The sequence below is a fragment of the Penicillium taxi genome (assembly GCF_028828555.1).
Source record: "Penicillium taxi strain IBT 34144 chromosome Unknown utg000001l_segment0_segment0, whole genome shotgun sequence".
Taxonomy (NCBI): domain Eukaryota; kingdom Fungi; phylum Ascomycota; class Eurotiomycetes; order Eurotiales; family Aspergillaceae; genus Penicillium; species Penicillium taxi.
Window position 1 is genome coordinate 4,926,274 of NW_026643203.1, and position 18,256 is coordinate 4,944,529.

General features: G+C 48.3%; 8 protein-coding genes across 8 annotated transcripts; 5 read left to right on the forward strand and 3 right to left on the reverse strand.

The window, feature by feature from the left end:
- Window positions 1–158: 158 nt before the first annotated feature.
- On the forward strand, window positions 159–2,883 carry N7495_001768 (alpha/beta fold hydrolase; the record flags this gene model as incomplete). The annotated part of the gene is made up of 2 exons (XM_057204438.1): window positions 159–1,902; window positions 1,955–2,883. Coding segments are annotated over 2 exons (2,673 nt in total), but the record flags the coding sequence as incomplete, so codon positions are not given.
- Window positions 2,884–3,565: 682 nt separating this feature from the next.
- Window positions 3,566–5,870, forward strand: N7495_001769 (60S ribosomal uL6 domain-containing protein; the record flags this gene model as incomplete). Its single annotated transcript, XM_057204439.1, has 5 exons — window positions 3,566–3,640; window positions 3,726–4,475; window positions 4,968–5,013; window positions 5,249–5,552; window positions 5,642–5,870. 5 exons carry the CDS (start codon window positions 3,566–3,568, stop codon window positions 5,868–5,870), a joined length of 1,404 nt encoding a protein of 467 aa, XP_057068512.1.
- A 423-nt stretch (window positions 5,871–6,293) lies between these two features.
- On the forward strand, window positions 6,294–8,191 carry N7495_001770 (triacylglycerol lipase family protein; the record flags this gene model as incomplete). The annotated part of the gene is made up of 4 exons (XM_057204440.1): window positions 6,294–6,374; window positions 6,458–6,588; window positions 6,644–7,415; window positions 7,469–8,191. 4 exons carry the CDS (start codon window positions 6,294–6,296, stop codon window positions 8,189–8,191), a joined length of 1,707 nt encoding a protein of 568 aa, XP_057068513.1.
- Window positions 8,192–8,455: 264 nt separating this feature from the next.
- On the reverse strand, window positions 8,456–8,808 carry N7495_001771 (uncharacterized protein; the record flags this gene model as incomplete). Its single annotated transcript, XM_057204441.1, has 3 exons — window positions 8,456–8,594; window positions 8,646–8,716; window positions 8,764–8,808. 3 exons carry the CDS (start codon window positions 8,806–8,808, stop codon window positions 8,456–8,458), a joined length of 255 nt encoding a protein of 84 aa, XP_057068514.1.
- Window positions 8,809–9,252: 444 nt separating this feature from the next.
- Window positions 9,253–10,476, forward strand: N7495_001772 (terpene synthase family protein; the record flags this gene model as incomplete). The annotated part of the gene is made up of 4 exons (XM_057204442.1): window positions 9,253–9,628; window positions 9,683–9,711; window positions 9,761–10,017; window positions 10,077–10,476. Coding segments are annotated over 4 exons (1,062 nt in total), but the record flags the coding sequence as incomplete, so codon positions are not given.
- Window positions 10,477–11,828: 1,352 nt separating this feature from the next.
- N7495_001773 (uncharacterized protein) lies at window positions 11,829–14,120 on the reverse strand (the record flags this gene model as incomplete). The annotated part of the gene is made up of 3 exons (XM_057204443.1): window positions 11,829–11,935; window positions 11,989–14,010; window positions 14,087–14,120. 3 exons carry the CDS (start codon window positions 14,118–14,120, stop codon window positions 11,829–11,831), a joined length of 2,163 nt encoding a protein of 720 aa, XP_057068516.1.
- Window positions 14,121–14,898: 778 nt separating this feature from the next.
- Window positions 14,899–16,319, reverse strand: N7495_001774 (Paf1-complex subunit LEO1; the record flags this gene model as incomplete). Its single annotated transcript, XM_057204444.1, has 3 exons — window positions 14,899–15,852; window positions 15,911–16,067; window positions 16,126–16,319. 3 exons carry the CDS (start codon window positions 16,317–16,319, stop codon window positions 14,899–14,901), a joined length of 1,305 nt encoding a protein of 434 aa, XP_057068517.1.
- Window positions 16,320–16,611: 292 nt separating this feature from the next.
- N7495_001775 (Mob1/phocein family protein) lies at window positions 16,612–17,885 on the forward strand (the record flags this gene model as incomplete). The annotated part of the gene is made up of 3 exons (XM_057204445.1): window positions 16,612–16,634; window positions 16,894–17,162; window positions 17,221–17,885. The coding sequence occupies 3 exons, from the start codon at window positions 16,612–16,614 to the stop codon at window positions 17,883–17,885; spliced, it is 957 nt and encodes a 318-aa protein (XP_057068518.1).
- Window positions 17,886–18,256: the final 371 nt, after the last annotated feature.

The following is an 18,256-nucleotide window of genomic DNA, read 5'->3' on the forward strand; positions in this document are numbered from 1 at the left end:
CAAGGGAACCGAAAACTGCACCAGCCTGGGGCTACTACGTACCTACTACGTACAGTCTGGAACGCATGATGTGTGCTGGCCAGCCATTGCATATCTAGCTAATCTCTTAATTAAAATCTTACTAATTGAAAGTTGTTGAACTATTGAACGCCATGCAGCATGATGGTGATGCCGCGGCGCCTCCAGCCCAGGTCGATTCGGCTCTGTACAATCGAAGGCGTCGCCGACAGTCCCTCCCTCAACGTGCCCATGGTCCAGCCTCTTCCATTGATCCAACTTCTCCGGAAGTTATTTCGTCTTTGATCTCATCCCTCTCTGCGATTTCCGTGCCCCTGAATTCCCATTTTGATAGCGTGCCGCGGATTGACTCGAAGGATAGCTCACCTGGATTGCCAGAAGTACCACATACGGCACCCTGTTTCACAATTCCTCCATCAGAGCAGAATGGCCTAGGAATGAGCTACGGAAATCAGGCGTTGGCAGAGGAGCCGCCGCATGGCCCTTTTTTGCACCCGGACGATGCCGCAGTCGGTCCTGTTATCCGCATGGCCAGAGCAGCGCCATTACCAAAGAGCCCCCGCTCGCCCAAATTCAAGCCCGTCAAACCATCTGAGTCCTCTCGTCCTGCATCAAAGGATTCTTACACCTCTTTAAAAGCATCTGATAGTACTGTATTTGGGACAATAAGTACTGAACCGGGTCCTCTTGTCTCGAGGGCTGCCAGTATCAAGTCAAATGGTTCACGCATGAGTCTCAGGGATTCAATTGGGCTGTTCAGAAAATCGTCGCGCGAATTGACAAATGATAAGGAACCACACGGCGATCGCCCCCACAAGGCAAGCAGTCTGAATGAAAATGCGGGACAGAACTTTCCTCGCAATAGAGCTAGCTTGCGCTCTATGTATTCAATGGGGGATGTGGCAGAAGAAACTAGCCTCAAACAGATAAGCGACCATCGTGTCGCAAGTACTCCGTCGTCTGGGGAATTCTCATCGCCCCAGGACACCCCTGATCAAAACCCCGGCGGAATCGGAAGCGGTCGCGCCATTCCAAAGCGCAACTTTTCCATGAAACAGGGCGATGGTGGATCTCCATCGAGGAATCGCCTGTCTATGCATCATCGCCGATATTCTTCCGCTACCATTAAAAACTCTAGCGCGGGGAATGGATCACCAGGAACGGGCAATGATGCGGACCCGGTTACACGCAGGATCCAAGAGGTCAAAGATCAGCAGCAACGAATCCAGACTGAGCTTAAAGTTGACAACAGTCCTGCCAAATACTCTCGCACACATACGAAGCAGGTGCAGACCCCGCGTAGCTCCAGTCACAGTCAAATTAGTGCACAGAGTCTCAAAACATTTGGATCTCTCATAAATGAGAGCGCACCGTCGCCATCCGTTATGACGGGCAAGAACCGACAGGGGAAACCTGGTGGTGCGCCTTTAGTATCCAAGATGACTCAATTCCCACTTCCGCCAACAGAAAAGCCCTTGTATGAACCGTCCATGCGATCTATGGAGCAGGCTACAACTCCAAAGAACCACCGACGCACACCATCTGGTCCGATCTTGACTGATCGAGTTTCTTTCAATAACGAGAGACCGTCCAGTGCAGACTCCATTGATTTGGCAGTATATGATTATGTTACGTCCCCGAAATTGACCCAAAAAGTGATACACCCCGCCTCAGGCCGTACTATTGCGTTTTCTGAAGTCGGTGATCCCAAGGGCCATGTTGTACTGTGCTGTCTCGGCATGGGTCTCACTCGTTATCTCCCAGCCTTCTACGATGAACTGGCACGAACATTGAACTTGAGGCTGGTGACTTTGGACCGCCCTGGTGTCGGCGAGAGCGAAGCACATCGGCATGACGAATCGAGTAGTCCTCTGAGCTGGCCTGGTAAGTACATTGCAACTTCTGGTCCCCAGACCTCAACGCTAAAATTGACTAGATGATGTTGCCATCGTTTGTAATCATCTGCGAGTGACCAAGTTCTCTATCCTTGCTCATTCAGCCGGAGCAATTTACGCTCTTGCAACCGCACTTCGAATCCCCCAGCATATACGTGGGCGTATTCACCTCTTGGCTCCATGGATCCCTCCTTCACAACTTTCCAGGATCGGCTTCCAAAAGGATCCTGCTCCCGCAAACGCAGTTCCTTATTCTGTACGGATTCTTCGTGCTCTTCCAACATCTCTTCTCAAGGTAGCCAACACTAGTTTCATGAGTGCCACTAGTGCTAGCATAACGACCAGTCTTCCCAAATCCCCGCGTCGAGTAAAGAAGAAGCCTGGGAAAGAGACTACGGATAAGGAACTTGTCTCCTCACCGGGGTCTTTGGACGTGCAAACAAATCCTACAAATGAGGATATCGCGCCATTGACTGGCCTGCAGCCATCGGCTATCCCTAATGCCGCCGGGTACAAAAAAAGTGATGCCACCATCGGGACTCCCGTTAAATCCCCTGAAGAGGAGCGCGAACGTCAACAAGATTATGATATTCGACTCACTCACAAGATTTGGGGTCTGGCCACAACAAATGCCAATCCAGCAGTTGACCTCTTGATCTGTCTGGAACGGCGCCAGACCATCGGATTCCAGTATGTGGACATCACACGATCTGTCGTGATTCAACACGGCAGCAAGGATACTCGTGTTCCCATGGAAAGTGTCCAGTGGCTTGGCAAGACCATGCGCCGATGTGAAGTACGAGTTCTCGAAGGAGAAGGCCATGGTCTGATGGCTTCTGCCGCTGTCATGGGCAGCGTCTTGACAGAAATTGCCAAGGAGTGGGAAGACTGGACTACTGTTGTCCAAGGCAAACGCCGAGCGACAGTCACAGCTCGTCCCAATGCACGACCTGGACTTGCTCAAAGATGAGTGCCGTTTCTTCTCTTCCATTTTTTCTACACTACTTTGAACACCAATGCGTTACGTCCTTCGCAATATTTTGGCCCTGATTGACATATTACCGTCTTTAATCACTCTCATTTACCACGCCACAGCTGGATCTGTGGTCAATACGTTAATTTGCCCCCTGTCACATCTGACACTCACCTGTTTCATACTACTACTTCAATGCATAGTCCTAATAACGGCTGATTGCACTTCAATGGAGTGGAGTTATCACGCAGAGATGTCTCTAGTCTATAAATCCATCCTCCCCTGTTGTTTAGCAAAATACCCAATGTCAGATTCTTGTTTCATTACAATATCTATTTAGTACATCAATATAAATACGTTGTAACTTAACTCTGCCAAGCATCCCGCTCAGACCAATTCGCCCCGTCCAGGGATAACTTTGACTCCTGGCACTCCCCACATGATTCCCATTCACTGTTCTGTAACACAAGAAATCGTTAATATAGAAACACTGTGTCTGGTGTTTTTAGTGTGATAATCACTCCAACACACTGAACGCAGGTGCATTACTTGGCAATCGAGTGATAGTGCTTCTTGGCGTTCGGGAACTCCTTATCACGTTATCCTGTCCGCATCGCGTCGGCTCCATTCCAATCTTCATTTCTTTTCAACACAAATATTCAGAGGTGACATATTAATCATGCCTTCCCAACGGCGTACAAGACTTGCCGCATTTGCGTTCATCGCAGTTGTTGTGCTCATGTTCTACTATTCGGTATGAAAGATCCACGGCTTTTGTCATTGCTGCTACCCTGCATCGCATTAGTTTCGATATACTGACATGTGCAATCTCTATACAGGGTGAAGCAAATAAGATCCAAAACCAAAAGTTCTACCAATCGACTCTTGAAGCAATGAGAGCCAAGGAAGAAGCGAAACATTCCACGACGAAAGAGAAGATCCAAGAGGCCATTGCCAAGCCAGCTGTTCAACATGCTGTCCCAAAGGTCGAAAATGTCGAGGCTGAACGACCGGCTGTTCTAGAGAATGAGCAGGAGATGGAGGAGATTCCCATTGCAGGACGGACAAAAATGACAGTTCCAAAGAAGGGAGTACAGGAGTCCTCGTCCGGTTCCACACCCAAAGAACAGGCTGCGGAGGCCGATCCTCTAGATGCTAAGAGCGAGTTAGATTCAATCCTGAAGAGATCTCCTAGTATGTTTACACTTTCACCCGTGTTGCGCTACGGCCACGATGGCCAACTATGTTGGAGGACCTTTACTAATAGCGATGTTCTCATTCCAGTCGTGATCTTCTCCAAGTCGTATTGCCCCCACAGTAAGAGAGCCAAAACCATTCTGCTGGAAGGATACTCTATCACGCCGAAACCACTTGTCGTGGAGCTTGACCAGCATCCGATTGGACCGCAAATCCAAAGCCTTCTGGCACAGAAAACAGGTCGTAGCACGGTTCCTAACGTCCTTGTGAATGGCAAGAGTATCGGCGGTGGAGATGATATTGCTTCTTTAGACCAAAGCGATGACCTGGCGTCAACGTTACAGGGGATGGTCGGAAAGTTGGGGGTGGAGGTATCTCGGGGATCACACAAGGTAGATACCTAGGTGTGTCAAATTGATCGGATTATTTGTTTTTTTGTCTCCCAATCATGATATACCGATGGCACCGGAGGTCATCAACCTTGCACATACCATTTTGCGATTGAAGCTTCTGTTTTCTTGAGGCATTGAAACTAATACTTATTATCCCAATTAAGTGTAGCAAGCTTCAACCACCGTGAATATCGAGACATCCCACTATTTCCGGTCACCTTGGCTATTAGCCCAGTAGGCTAGTACTGTACATTAAAAACAGCTAATAATATGGAAGGAATCTAGACTGTCGGCAGACACGATGACTAAGCAATAGTTAAAACACGTGACGATAAGGAGTTGATAAGAAACCCTACACTAACCCAATCCAGCTTTAAGCGACGCACAATCCCGTGATGTTCAATTTCGCTCCACCACCAACTCCAACCCGAATTTTGATCCTCCCGACATCGACAACTCAACCCCTCGGCCAACACCACCCACGCAGTCAAGATGCGGTACATTCACTCCGAGGAGACGCTGCCCATTCCGGACAATGGTGAGCATTCGACCTTTTTCTACGTTCTGGAGGAATTCATCGGGAAAGCGAGACGGGACCTGGATCTTTTCATGAACCTTCAACGGCCATGTATTGGGAGGGGAAAATGACATTTTATTTTCCCTGGAGAATACGACATAAGAGGAGGAATTTTTGGTCTCGTCCTGGCAACCTGGAATTCATCTACAATTCAGCCAAAGTCGGAAACTGATACGTGATTTTTTTTTGTCTACAGTGAAGATTCACATCCGTTCGCGCATCGTGACCGTCGAGGGTCCCCGTGGCAAGCTCGTCAAGGACCTGTCCCACCTTGCCGTCACCTTCGGCCGCCCCGAGGAGAAAGTCATCTCCATTGAGTTGCACCACGGTGCCCGCAAGGGTGTCGCTACCCTCCGCACTGTCCGCACCCTGATCAACAACTTGATCATCGGTGTTACCCGCGGTTTCCTCTACAAGATGCGTTACGTCTACGCCCATTTCCCCATCAATGTCAACATTGAGAAGAACGCCGAGACCGACCGCATTGAGATTGAGATCCGGTATGTTTCCGATCCTGAATGATTTTCGACGACAGGAGAGTGTCATGAATGGGATGGATTTACTGACCGTGGGTCTTTCTTTAATATAGTAACTTCCTCGGAGAGAAGTACGTTCGCCGTGTCACTGCTCAGCCCGGTGTTGAGATCATCACCTCCCCCAACGTCAAGGACGAGCTCCAGCTGTCTGGTAACTCCCTGGAGAACGTCTCCCAGAGCGCCGCCGACATCCAGCAGATCTGCCGTGTCCGAAACAAGGATATCCGTAAGTTCTTGGACGGTCTGTACGTGTCGGAGAAGGGAAACATTATTGAGGCATAGATATTGACGCTTGATGGGTTCGGGTGTCTGGGAAAGCTTCTTTTTTAATTTCGCCTACTTGCATTTAGGGAAGGCAAGGCGAAATCACAAAAAATCAAACGACCTTGCAAAATTCATGATTTCCTTACTTTATGAACAGTAGAAGTTGAAGTCTTGCTGTAATTCGAATCTAATTTCTACTCGTAATTTGCTCCGCATTCTTTCCATCTCAGACCCCATTTCACTCTTAATTTAACCTCCATTTCATCCCAATTCTATATTCGCGATATTCTACATATTCACCTTTTGGATATCCATTCGTACCTAGCAACTAATAATTCGACTGTCAACCTACAAGCGCGTATAACATGTAGCGCCACAGCATGTGAATGCCCCCACCGGAAGGTTTCACCTCCGATACCTTGCAGCTCCTCACACGAAATCATGTCCTGGTTATTTGGACTAGGGAGTCTCCTAGCTGCGATATTTAGTATGATGCTAGATGTCGCACAGTTCTGGAAGCATGTGAGTGGCCAGTTCCGACCTCCCCTCTCGAGATAGCTTCAGCCCGACATCCACGCAAATCAGCAGTACTGACAAAGGGCTAGAAGCTGCTGTCGTGGTGGACCTCAAAGTCGCCTCGCGCTAGGCTCTTTCACACCATTGAGACAGCCCAAAGCTATGAACAGTGGGAAGAGGCAGCGTTCGAACTGGATGAGCTCCTGAGCAAGGACCTATGGTAAGGCTCGGGCGATCCCCAGCTTCGACGCATTTCATTAACATGTATGCCACAGGCGCCAGAACTCAGTGAGTCGACACTATGACTACCGGCTCATCCTGGGCCGAATGGAGTCATTGATGCGCGCACGTGAAAGCGACGACATCCTCACACTGGCCAATCTTCTCCGGTCAGGACTCGTACGCAACCTAGGCAACATCACGTCAACGAAACTATTCACACACGCCTATGCAGGCACCAAGCTTCTGATTGACGACTACATTACTCAGGTCGCGCTCTCCATCCAATATGTGGCCACCTTGCAGCCAGCTCCAGTATGGGCAAGTGAATTCACGTCGCAGGCAAAACTGGAGCTGTTACATGATACCCGGCAAGCCTTTGGACGAACGACGCTGCTCTTGCAGGGCGGGTCGGCATTTGGGATTTGTCACTTGGGTGTGGTGAAAGCACTACATCTCCAGGGTCTCTTACCGAGGATTATCACCGGAACTGCCACGGGAGCTATGATCGCTGCTCTTGTGGGCACTCACCCGGAGAGCGAACTGCTTGCATTGATAGATGGTGAAACGATTGACCTTTCTGCTTTTGATATTACTTCCGATGGTGAGAGCTGGACGCGAACATTCTTACGGCGAATACTACGATTGATTCGAACGGGTCACTTGTATGATATGGAGCTGCTAGAGGATAGCATACACAGCCATGTGGGTGATCTGACGTTCGAAGAGGCATATGCCCGGTCCAAGCGTATCTTGAACATCACGGTTGCAACGGCCGGTAAAACTGGCACACCGAACTTGCTCAACTATCTCACTGCGCCTAATGTGGTATGTCTTATCTTTTCATCGATCTCCTATTCGTTTCATCTAATTTATTTCAGTTGATTCGATCAGCCGCTGCTGCATCGAATGCCTCGTCCCTATCTCGTTCATCTCCAGTCGTCATTCTCTGCAAAGACGAGACCGGGGCCATAATACCCTGGCCACACATGGAAGATACGGTCTTCCAACCATGGAGACATGTCATATACAGCGACGGAGAATCACCACTCTCCCGAATCGCAGAACTCTTCAACGTGAACCACTTCATCGTCTCACAAGCACGACCGTACTTGATCCCAATCCTGCGATCCGAGCTCAATCTTCTTGACCGCCGCCAAACGGGCTGGAACAATCTATCTAGATCTATGATGCGACTAGTACTTGTCGAGCTTCGCCATAGACTTCGGCAGCTAGACTATATCGGACTTCTCCCAGGCTCAGTCAGCAGACTGTTAATCGACGAAACCATCCCAGGCCCAAACCTCACTCTTGTTCCAGATCTGTCATTCTACGACATGGCCAAACTCTTCCAGAAGACAACCCGAGAGCGCATCGCAGACTGGACTTTGAAAGGCGAGCGGGGTGTCTGGCCAGCTGTTAGCGCTTTGAAGGTCCGTGAAGCGATTGAAATTGAGCTGGACCGGGGATACCAGCTTGTTCGTCGGCGTCGGCCGAGTGACCCTTCAATCCCGGTGCCAGCTCACCACTCTCCTAAGAAGATGCCTCGTCAACGACGGCAAAACAATGAGCATGTAGGGAAATGGAATGATGCTTGTGAATGAAGACATCTCAATATAATTACATATAAAGTCTCTCATGCTACAGCATTGGGCTCTACAAAGTTGATATGGTCAAGTAAGGACAGAAGCTTCCAATTGATAAATTGATTTAAGCTACTCTGTAGAGTGAGCAAAAAACATACAAGGTCAAAGGATCAATTCCAAAGCTTTGACTCTCGAGCGATTTCAAAGTTCCAGTCCGAAAACCAAGAGCCAAGCAATTCCTGCCAAAGAGGAAATAATGTAGCTCATGCCATGCCGGGCCTCCTACTTCTGGCCAGCAGAGCTTGAAGAACCGGACGATCCCGACGAGCCCGATCCAGAGGGAGCAGTATAAGTGGAATCACCGTTGCCGCTGTTATAGTAAGTACTTCCATTAGAGTTGGAGTAATAGTAAGAGCCATCACTATTGGAAGAAGGTCAGTTCAGCGTACAGGTAGGGAAGAAGGGCACTTACGAGTTCGAATAGTGGTAGCTGTTCTGGTTCGCAGCATCAGAGCCGTAGTCACGGGAGCAGTAGTGGTTGCCCTGCAGCTATCAGTAAAGGAAGCATATAAAGAATAGATCTTACTTACCTGGCTGTTGGTGCCAGAGCCCTTGTAGCTATAGCTGTCAGACATGATGAGTTATGGGATGTAATTCGAGTAGAAGATGGTTTGTGAGGGAAGAAGTGGGACCATCAACACTGCGGGGGGATAATGATAGGAGACGTCATATCTCTCGCTTAAATATGCTTTGGTCATTTAAAGCTGAACTGGTTCAGTTGAATGGACTTCCTTACATACATGTCATCCAAGGTTCGTCATGTTTTATAAGTAATGGATCAATTGAAATGTTATTACCAGATAATAGTACAAAGTATACCATATATGGATGAATGATTCGGTAGTAATGGTCCTGAGCATTCCCAGTTAACTGAGGCTAGTACACGAGGTCCTAATGCCTGCAGTCTGCATAGTCGACGGGCCTCACCTCCAATTGCTCACCTGGGCAATTAGACTGATCACAATTGACCAGATGTCAGCTCTGACCCCCTATCGACCAGTGAGATCGTGTTCCTGTAGTCCACATTCAATCTCCTGCAGTCCACATTCAATCTAATCAATCTCTCACCTTTAGGGTCGACTCCTTGTAACTCGAAAATGACGGAGATATTCCCTCCGGCTGTTCTTCAATTTTATCGAAACGTGGAAAGTCAAAAAGTTCCTGTCTTTTTCTCTCGCTACCCTGTTGGAATCAGCATTGCAGCCAGGGACGTTGAAGAGGTACTCAGATGCATTGGCGAGGAAGCTTCTAAAGAAGGCTCACGGGAACGACGCCGAGCGCTGATCAGACATACCAATCCTTATGGAGATCCATTTGCCGTTTGCCACTGCTCAGCTCTTCCAGAAAGGCTGGTTCTATTAGCTAGCTTGATCGAGGTGATGTGGATTCATGATGGTAAGACTCCAAAGTTCAGAAGATGCATATATTCACGACATTAAGTATCTACAGACGTAACAGAGGAATTGGACCACAAAGCTGTAAGAGACATGAACAGTTGTGATGAATGCTCTTCTAACCAGTCTATAGGCATGCAGAGAGCATGCAGATCTGGCAATAGTCCTCCGACTTGACATAGATCCTACGGCCCCCGGCCTCGAGTCGATCAATTTGCGACAAAAAGTACTAGCGGGCGTGCTTCGAAAGGCAATCGATATAGATCTCAGTCAAGCTCCTGCTATGATCGACATGTTGAAAACTTACCTGGCAACATTTGACAGCGTCGGTAGTGACTTCACCCGGATGGACGAGTACATGCCCTACCGTATCTCCAACTGCGGTTACTGGTAAGTGTGGCTCCATTCTGAAGAACGCTCAAAATAGGAAGTCTCATATCGATATCTAGGATGTCCTCGTACTTTGTCCGCTGGGGAATGGGTATGACCCTCAGTGACGAGGACTACGCGAGTATAGAGCAATACGATACTGCAATGGGAAATGTCCTCGGTCTGACCAATGACTTCTTTAGTTGGAATATCGAGAAGGATCAGAAGACAGATCGGATGAGAAATGGAGTGTTGGTTCTGATGAAGGAGCATGATATACCGGCAGATGCGGCAAAGAGGATGCTTTTTAGAATCATTATTGAAGAGGAGTGCAAGGCCACAAAGCTCAAGGGGGTAAGGTTGAAGGAGCCGGCTTCGAAGGAGATCTTGCAATATTTCGAGGCTATTGAGTTGTATGTTGGTGGAAGCTGCTTCTGGCACTCAACTGCGCCTCGTTATAAGGTTTTCGAGTGGATGTAGATGAAGATTTGCACAGAGATGTATATGGTGTCAAATGCTTGCCTATGTAGGTGGAATCTCTAGATTTTAAGCTAGGGACAAGTATTTAAACACAGCTGTCGAGAACCAGTACTAATTTCGATGGAATTCCAACCTTGGAAGATTGGAGAAATATGATATCTAAGAGAATGGGGGGCTAAGTCGCTACTGCCTATTACACTCTATGCTCTGTCTCCACATGTAAGTATATAGATAGGCCATTAAGATACACATGCCCTAAAAACCCTAAAACCCTAGCGCGGAAGGCCTTTCGGTAAGTAATCATTGGCTCCTCAAGTAACGTGGAATGAAAGGCTCTGGAGGCGTTTCTCAGTGGCCAATGGCTGCTCTCTCATCTTGACCTCGCGACTGAACTATTAATGGATGTTTGAAACCGGACCGCAAAGCGTTACGCCCACAAAGTACTCAGTCATTACCTGATCAGCCAACAGGGGCAAGTTCTGGTCGTTCTAGGACAAACATGTGTTGTCTCTTTAATTGTAGGCCCACTTTTGCATGTAAATCTTGATGTAATAGTATGGAGTTTCTGGGCTATAGATCGGTGACATTTCATTCTCGACCTGCTGAATTAATCTCGTTTTTCTTTCAGTGGCTGATAGAGTCCCTAAAGTATTGTTTGTTATCTACTTAGGCGGCACCCTGACTTAGTATACATAGCCCTCTATCCAAGTTTATTTGAGCTGTCAAATTATCCCTGGATATAGAATTGGCCGTCTTATTGCGAACAATGGCAGATGTCAATTTTATCCGCCATGGGCTTCGGAAGGTAATTTGGTTACATCGCAATCAAGTCATAGTCCCATGGTTTTGATTCAAGTTCCGATATTTAAGGAAATATCACCCATAACGTCCTCCAGCGCTCTTCAAAGAGGTATCGTGGTTGCTTGCATCTTCTGGGTTCTCAAAGGGAGGTGACTTGTACATGGGAAACCCCGAACTGAGATTTGTCCTCTTATCAAGAACTTCATCTTTGCATGACGTGCTGAAGGCTTCAGTATTGAAAGGATATCTTACATCTTTCGGATCTTACATTGTTTTAAAATATTTCTAGGCATATATTTCTAATATGTAGGTCCGTAATTTAGGCAGGATACTAAAGACTACCTAGGTAATTTGACCAGCTAGATGAGAACATCGTAGTTCTTGTAATAAGAGGGACAGTATAAAAGATATGAGTAGATGTCAAGAGAGTATTAATTGCATTGATAATAGCATCGATTGGGCAAGGTAGATATAATGTGCAGAAAAAAGCAAGAGGTATCGAAAACAACAAAACCCATGTATATTAAGGGGTGATCAAAACATTACTATTATTAGAGAGCAGTAGACGGGCGTCCCGGCCGTTCTTCATGGCGAGAAAAGCGCGAGCGCATACTGTGACTGGAGGGGAGAGGACCCTCAGTGGCGATGAGAGGGGGAACTGGAGACGTGTTAAGAGGAAGACTCGAAAAAGAAGCAAAGGATGATACTTACTGCTAAATCCATAGCCTTCTGTGGCTCCCTGTCGGTTCTGAGGATCAATTTCAACGCGGATGGCCACGTCTAGGCCACCGTACATGGTACTAGTGTTGATACCATCTGCCGCACTATGGGTCGTTCCGGCTGCAACCTCGCCCTTGTGCAGGGGTGCATGGCCATCCTTGGGGAGCTTGTCGAGCTTAGCAGTCTCGAGGCCCTCGGCACTAGTAGCGACCGGCGCAATGGCCTCGGTCAGGATGGCAAAATTGCGGGATGGCATGGTCACCTTGTTAAATGCAGCGCTCTTTTCTATTCCACCGGGTTGCTTATCAAAGAAGGGCATTAGTGTCTCGTCGGTGCTATGATCCAGGTGATGAATCTTATTTCGGCGGGCCAAAAGGTTGGCCACGGCCTTGGGCGGAGGCTTGTTGGTGATGGCACTGCTGACCACGTTCACAATGAAGCGATGGTCGTTCTCACCAGACAGGTTCAGCTTGGGGCTCGAGTAGAAGCGACCCACGGCTGCCAGATGGACATCGCCACCCAGAATGGTCACTCGAACTGAGTTGGCACGACCCAATTCCTGAAGACGCTGGATGAGTTCCCTACGTTCGTGCTTGTGTTGGCGGGCGGTGTAGTGGTCGTCCAGATCGTCAAGCAAATCGACCTGGCCATCAAATTCATTGAACAGCCCTCCGGCAATACCGAAACGCTTGTTCAAGAGACGGATTGGAGCAATGATTGGAGATTGAAGAATGTTCTCGAGCCATGCGAGACGCGGGTAGGCAATTGGAACACCCAGTAGAACGACTAGATGCTTAATCTCGCCATTGGCTGCCTCAATCTCGCTCTCCAGTCGCGAGAAAATCAGATCGTAGGTGTCGGGGTAGTTGACCTGGTGCCGGGTACGCTCCGTACGAGCGTCCAAACCGACAAAGGCAATACGCTTTCCGAATCGCATGTACAGACTGCGACTGCGCTCTTCCACATAAGGGCCGGGCCGCTTGCCAATGATCCAGCTTGCATCCTCCACTTGGTTGTCGAGGACAAAAGTGTTCTCTAGCTGGCGTGGATCGGCACCGGCAGTCCCATTGATCGCATGCATAGTTTGTGGAGCATCGGTGGTAAAAGTCGACTTCGGTGGGGCGATGTGGTGCTGGAATAAGCAGTAGTACTTAAAGGCAACACCGCCAATGCCACGGAAAACAGCACACTTCATGAAATGATCAGTGTAAGAGCCAAATCCGTCGATGATGTCGTGATCATCCCAGATATTGACCTGGGGAATACGGCCATTGGCGGCACGGAATGGCTCGGTGTTATACCACCGAACATAGTTGGCATAGTAGTAGTCGTCGCAATCCGCGCGCATCTGATTATCGAAGTCGTAGTTACGGCGCTTGTGCGGGTTTCCAATCGAGGTCCAGGCCTTAAGGGGTCCATCTACACGGATACCGTCGTTATAGATCTGATCACCACCGCCAACCATGACGTGGAAGGGCTTCTCGCTATGAACGCGCAAGACATCATTCCACAAATTCGGCCCAAGCCAAGCATTCAAGTCGGTGCCTACGGAGAATCCATTACAGGAATGGAACATAATGCGCATGGACTGCTCTTCCGCAGGAACAACGAATGTCCATGGAGCATTCACCTGCCCAGACTCATTGTACAGACCCGGAATATCATATTCCCAGCTGGCCTCGTAAGATTCGACTGGAACGGTCAAAGAAAATCTCCAGAATGCCTTTAATGGGTCTTCGTATAGCTTTAGACCGTCAACAGTCTGGTTGATTTGAGCGTGTGACTGAAATTCTCCCTGTGACGCAACAGGTCCCAACTGGCGCAATTGCAGCTGGGGCTGTGCCTGGCCAGGCCTGGTCACAACCAGCACACTACCGTTCCATACTGGCGACTGCCCATAGTCCATACCCTTCAAGTTGATCAGCGGGCCCGAAATAAGTTCGAATCGATTGTTGCCAGTGGGTCCTGTCGCAACAGATGCTGCATCTGCTGGCTCACCATATACGATCGCCCCTATATCATGGAAGAATAAGTCTTTGCGCATAGCTTGCTTTGTACAGCGCATTCAGGCGCATTGGAGACAACATACCATTGGCCGGCGAGAAAACGGTTTCGTCCGCCATGATATCAAACGATGGGCGCAAGTCGCGGATTGCGCCTCAATGTCAAGGAAGGAGGAGAATAAATGAGAGCAAAATGAGAAGAACTGAAAAGTGGACAATTGTCACACTAATAATGGAAGAAGGAATTATAAAAGTAGGGATGAGATTTAAAGAAAGAAAGAGGGGGGGGGGGAGGCTATAGCCTAAGATCCCAAGCGTCGTAGGGCTAAAAAGAAGGAAAGTCGGTTGCAGATCCAACAGATCAAACCATATCGGGGTACTTTTAATTTATAATAAATTTCAAATTTCCTAAATTACAGGGATTCACTAGCTCAGTAAGCTCATCTACGTCACCCAATAAAACTATTTATTAAATTAATGATGCTTGGATCAACGAGCTTCCCACTTGAACCAATCATGTACTATACAAATCATCCGTCTAGCGCCACAAAATTCCGGTTTCGGAATATTGTTTATGGCGGAGTGGCGAAGAGTGGCGCTATAGATCAAAGTGCTACTGATGTACCTGAATATGCTATTACTATCTGTGCCCAGATAGATGTATACTCATATCGAGCAATTGTCTTCATTCTATTCTACAAAGTCCACACTTTCAAAGTACGTAAGTAGACTCCACATTAATTTCCTCTAGTCTTGGCAAATACAAGCGTTTCAACGTGCTTATCATTACTGCTTTTATAAGATTGATCAATTGGTATCATCAGATTGACATATTCTTGGCTTCTCTTGTATTAGTAGATTCATATTGGTAAACAGCCATTCATCTTGTCCTGTTGAATCACAGTTCATCTTCATCGTCGTCGTCCACAACACGACGGCGTTTGCTTCGGGCAACAGGAGTGTTGCTACTGGCAGCCTTTACGGGGGCAATCTCATCATCGACTTCACCCTCTGCATCGACATCATCGTCAAGTTCCTCTTCTTCCTCATCCTCTTCCTGCTCGATTTCCTCATCGCTGTTCACAAGGAATCCGTCGTCCTCATCGTACTCATCCTCTCGGTTGCGGCGACGACTGTCGTACTCAGCTTCATCGTCGGTATTGATCTCACCACGACGGTTCGTGACTCGGGGCTTGCGTGGGCGTGTAGTCAAATCACCACTGTCCAGACCACCGCTACCCGACGCCTTGCGGTAAGTCGCGCGGCGCGCACGTTCACGGGAACGGTCCCTCTCGCGTTCAAGTACCAGCTGGCGGCGACGCTCTTGTTTCGCAGCCTCCTTCTCCGCGTTTTCGGCCTCGCGCGCGGCGAGTTCAGGATCCACCCTATCAAATTGTGTGCCAACTTCCGCAACAGATTTCTTACTAGCATTGGCCCGTGCCAACGATTCTTGTAGCTGCTTGATGGCGTCGTCGGCCTCATTAATGGTCGGCTGGACCGTAAGTCCATGGGTGACACGGCTTGCCACTCGGAGCATACCGGCTGTTTCCGAAGCAGAACTGAGATAAACATGCGAGTCGAGCTTGCTATCATATTGGCCAGATTTGGTGAGAGGTTGCAGGGATTTAGATGAAATGTGATATTGTTCCTTCGGGGCCGACGCGAGCTGGAGGGTAATGGAGCCGTCCTCCCATTGGATGAACCGTGCATTTGATTGCAAGAGATCTTTGTTGTTAGGGTCTCTGCGCCAACATATAGACGTGGATGCGACGGAGTAGGACTGGGAATAAGTTTCGGGTCTGAACTCTTCCTTCTGGACCGTCAAAAAGTCGGGAACTCGCATACCGTAAACCTATAAAGGAGCGAATTAGAAAGTATTTAATGGATTGACCCTTTCATCTCGACCATACTTCTCCAGTACTGGTTGCAGGCGCTGGCGACCGCGAATAGTCCAAGTCCCGAACGTTGTATACTTGTACTTCACCGGCCGGCTCTACGTCCATACGGTCGAGAAGAGAATGGCTATCATCGTCGCTTAGGTGATCTTCCAGGGCGTATGATTGAGGGCTAGCATAATAAGTTAGTACTCTCTTCAAAGACTCAGCTTCGCAGAATGAATTCATACGCCATATCATCTAACCCTTCATCACCATCTGAACCGAAAAGGTCGCGATCATCATCATCATCATCATCCACATCCATCTGACCTAGATCTGCAGAGGGACTTTTGTCAACAGCTGATTCATTTCCAGCATCACTCTCGAGACCAAGACTGGTACGTCGACCAGGGCGTCGGATATCCTCGTCATCAGAGGACATGATGAAAAGAGATGATTAGAAGAGGTCAATTGTAACAAATGATAATTTTAGTCGCAAGAAAAATAAGGTGGGGAAGAGAAACAGACGAGGAAAGGAAAAGAGAGAGGGAGCTTGCGATAACACTTCTAATCTAAAAGCCGCATTGATTTCCACTCCGGATAAACATAATGATCCGGTTACGGTCCTGAGCTAGTTATGTAAGTGATCAAGTGGGCCAAACAGGGAGATTCAGTTTCACCATCTTGTCCACGTCTCTCAGTTAATTCAAAGTAAAGAACTTCAGTCTTTCAGAATGGCGACTTTCTTTCAGAGCGTGTGAGTTTTCAACAATTGCAGATCCTTGTTGCATTCTCGTGGTCCTGGACTCCTATTTTAAGCAACTCCTACACCTGCCCCCTCCCTTCCTCATACTGCATCAAGAAGCACTCCACCGCCACATACATAATTAGGATTCCTGTTCATCTCCTATTGGACCTGATAGCTACCCTGCACTAGAACTCACCTCAATTTGTTGTCTTCGTTTCGTCCTGGACGGATGATTATCGGACGTGTTGCTAATTTGAGCCTTTTATAGTCGCCAAGGGTTTGGCAGGGGAGGAAGCAACAAGAATAATCCTCCCAAGAGCCCTGCACAAGCTCCCCAAGAACCCAGATCTGGTACCATGTCAAATTCCATGTCACTGTCCGGCAGCTTGTCTGTCGACAACGTCCCTGCAAATGATCCCGATGCCCCCAAGTACTTCTTCCAGGAGAAGTATGCCCCGCTCAACGTCAGGGGTAACTTCTTGACTCTCTGTGCCTGTCCGAAAAACGTAGAGCTTGGCGAGTGGCTGGCTCACCAACGTAGGCCATGATGATAAAATTGTTGGGGTGAGAATCATGCTAATATCGTTTGGTTTAGTTGTTGAACAATATCGCTTGCTCCACGGCATGCTCCAGGTCATCCAGGAGACAAACAGTGTTACTGGTGCTCCAATCTGCAATGAGAGCACATGTCCGACGATGTCTGCTGGGCGATTGACCTATACCTGGCTAGTTGACGGCCGCGCAGCCAAGATCTCCGCACCAAAATTCATCAACCGTGTCGAGAAATGGATTGTCACCAAGATTCATGACCCGGTCATGTTCCCTACCGAAAAGGTGAACGGTATCCCTGAGACTTTTGCGACTAAGGCCGCCACTGCCACTACGACGGAGATCCCCCCATCTCCTGCAGATGGGACCAACCCCGCAGGACCAAATGGTAGCGCCGACGACTGGATTGGCAAGTCGAGTGGTTTCCCCCAGACATTCTACAAGGACTGCCAGGGTATTATGAAGCAGATGTTCCGTTGCTATGCGCATTTGTACCACGCCCACTGGTTGAACCCGTTCTGGCACATCAACAAGCACGACATCCTGAACATGTGCTTCGTGCACTTTGTGACTGTCGCCAAGTACTACCAACTTGTCTCGGACAAGGAGATGGAGCCAATGCAGCCTCTCATCGATCTTTTCATTAAGCAACAGCGTGTCCCACCTGAGGCTCTCAATGGTGGTCACTGGGCCCAGCAGGCTTCTAACTAAAGATTCCGCGGGCCTGGTGCTCTTACTAAAACAATTGACGACCATGACGTGTTCTTCAACCTGGCGTTGGGCCGCGCTGTTTCTTACGTTTGCATTTTCACCTTTGATATCCTACCATATCGTGAAAATACTGAATGAATTCGCCTATGATACGATGCAAAGAGTTTAGCATACGGGAGTGAGGATCTTTTAGTTTTTGATGAAGTTCAATGTCTTTCTCCGTTTAGTTTCAGCATTAGGTATTATCGTGCTTTGAATATTTATCTAGATCCTTGTTTTTTTCTCCACTAACGATGTAAATCGTCAAGCCTGCCTTTTTCCTAGCTATAGAATGTGTGGGTATAGATTTCCGGGTATTTTGATACCTCATC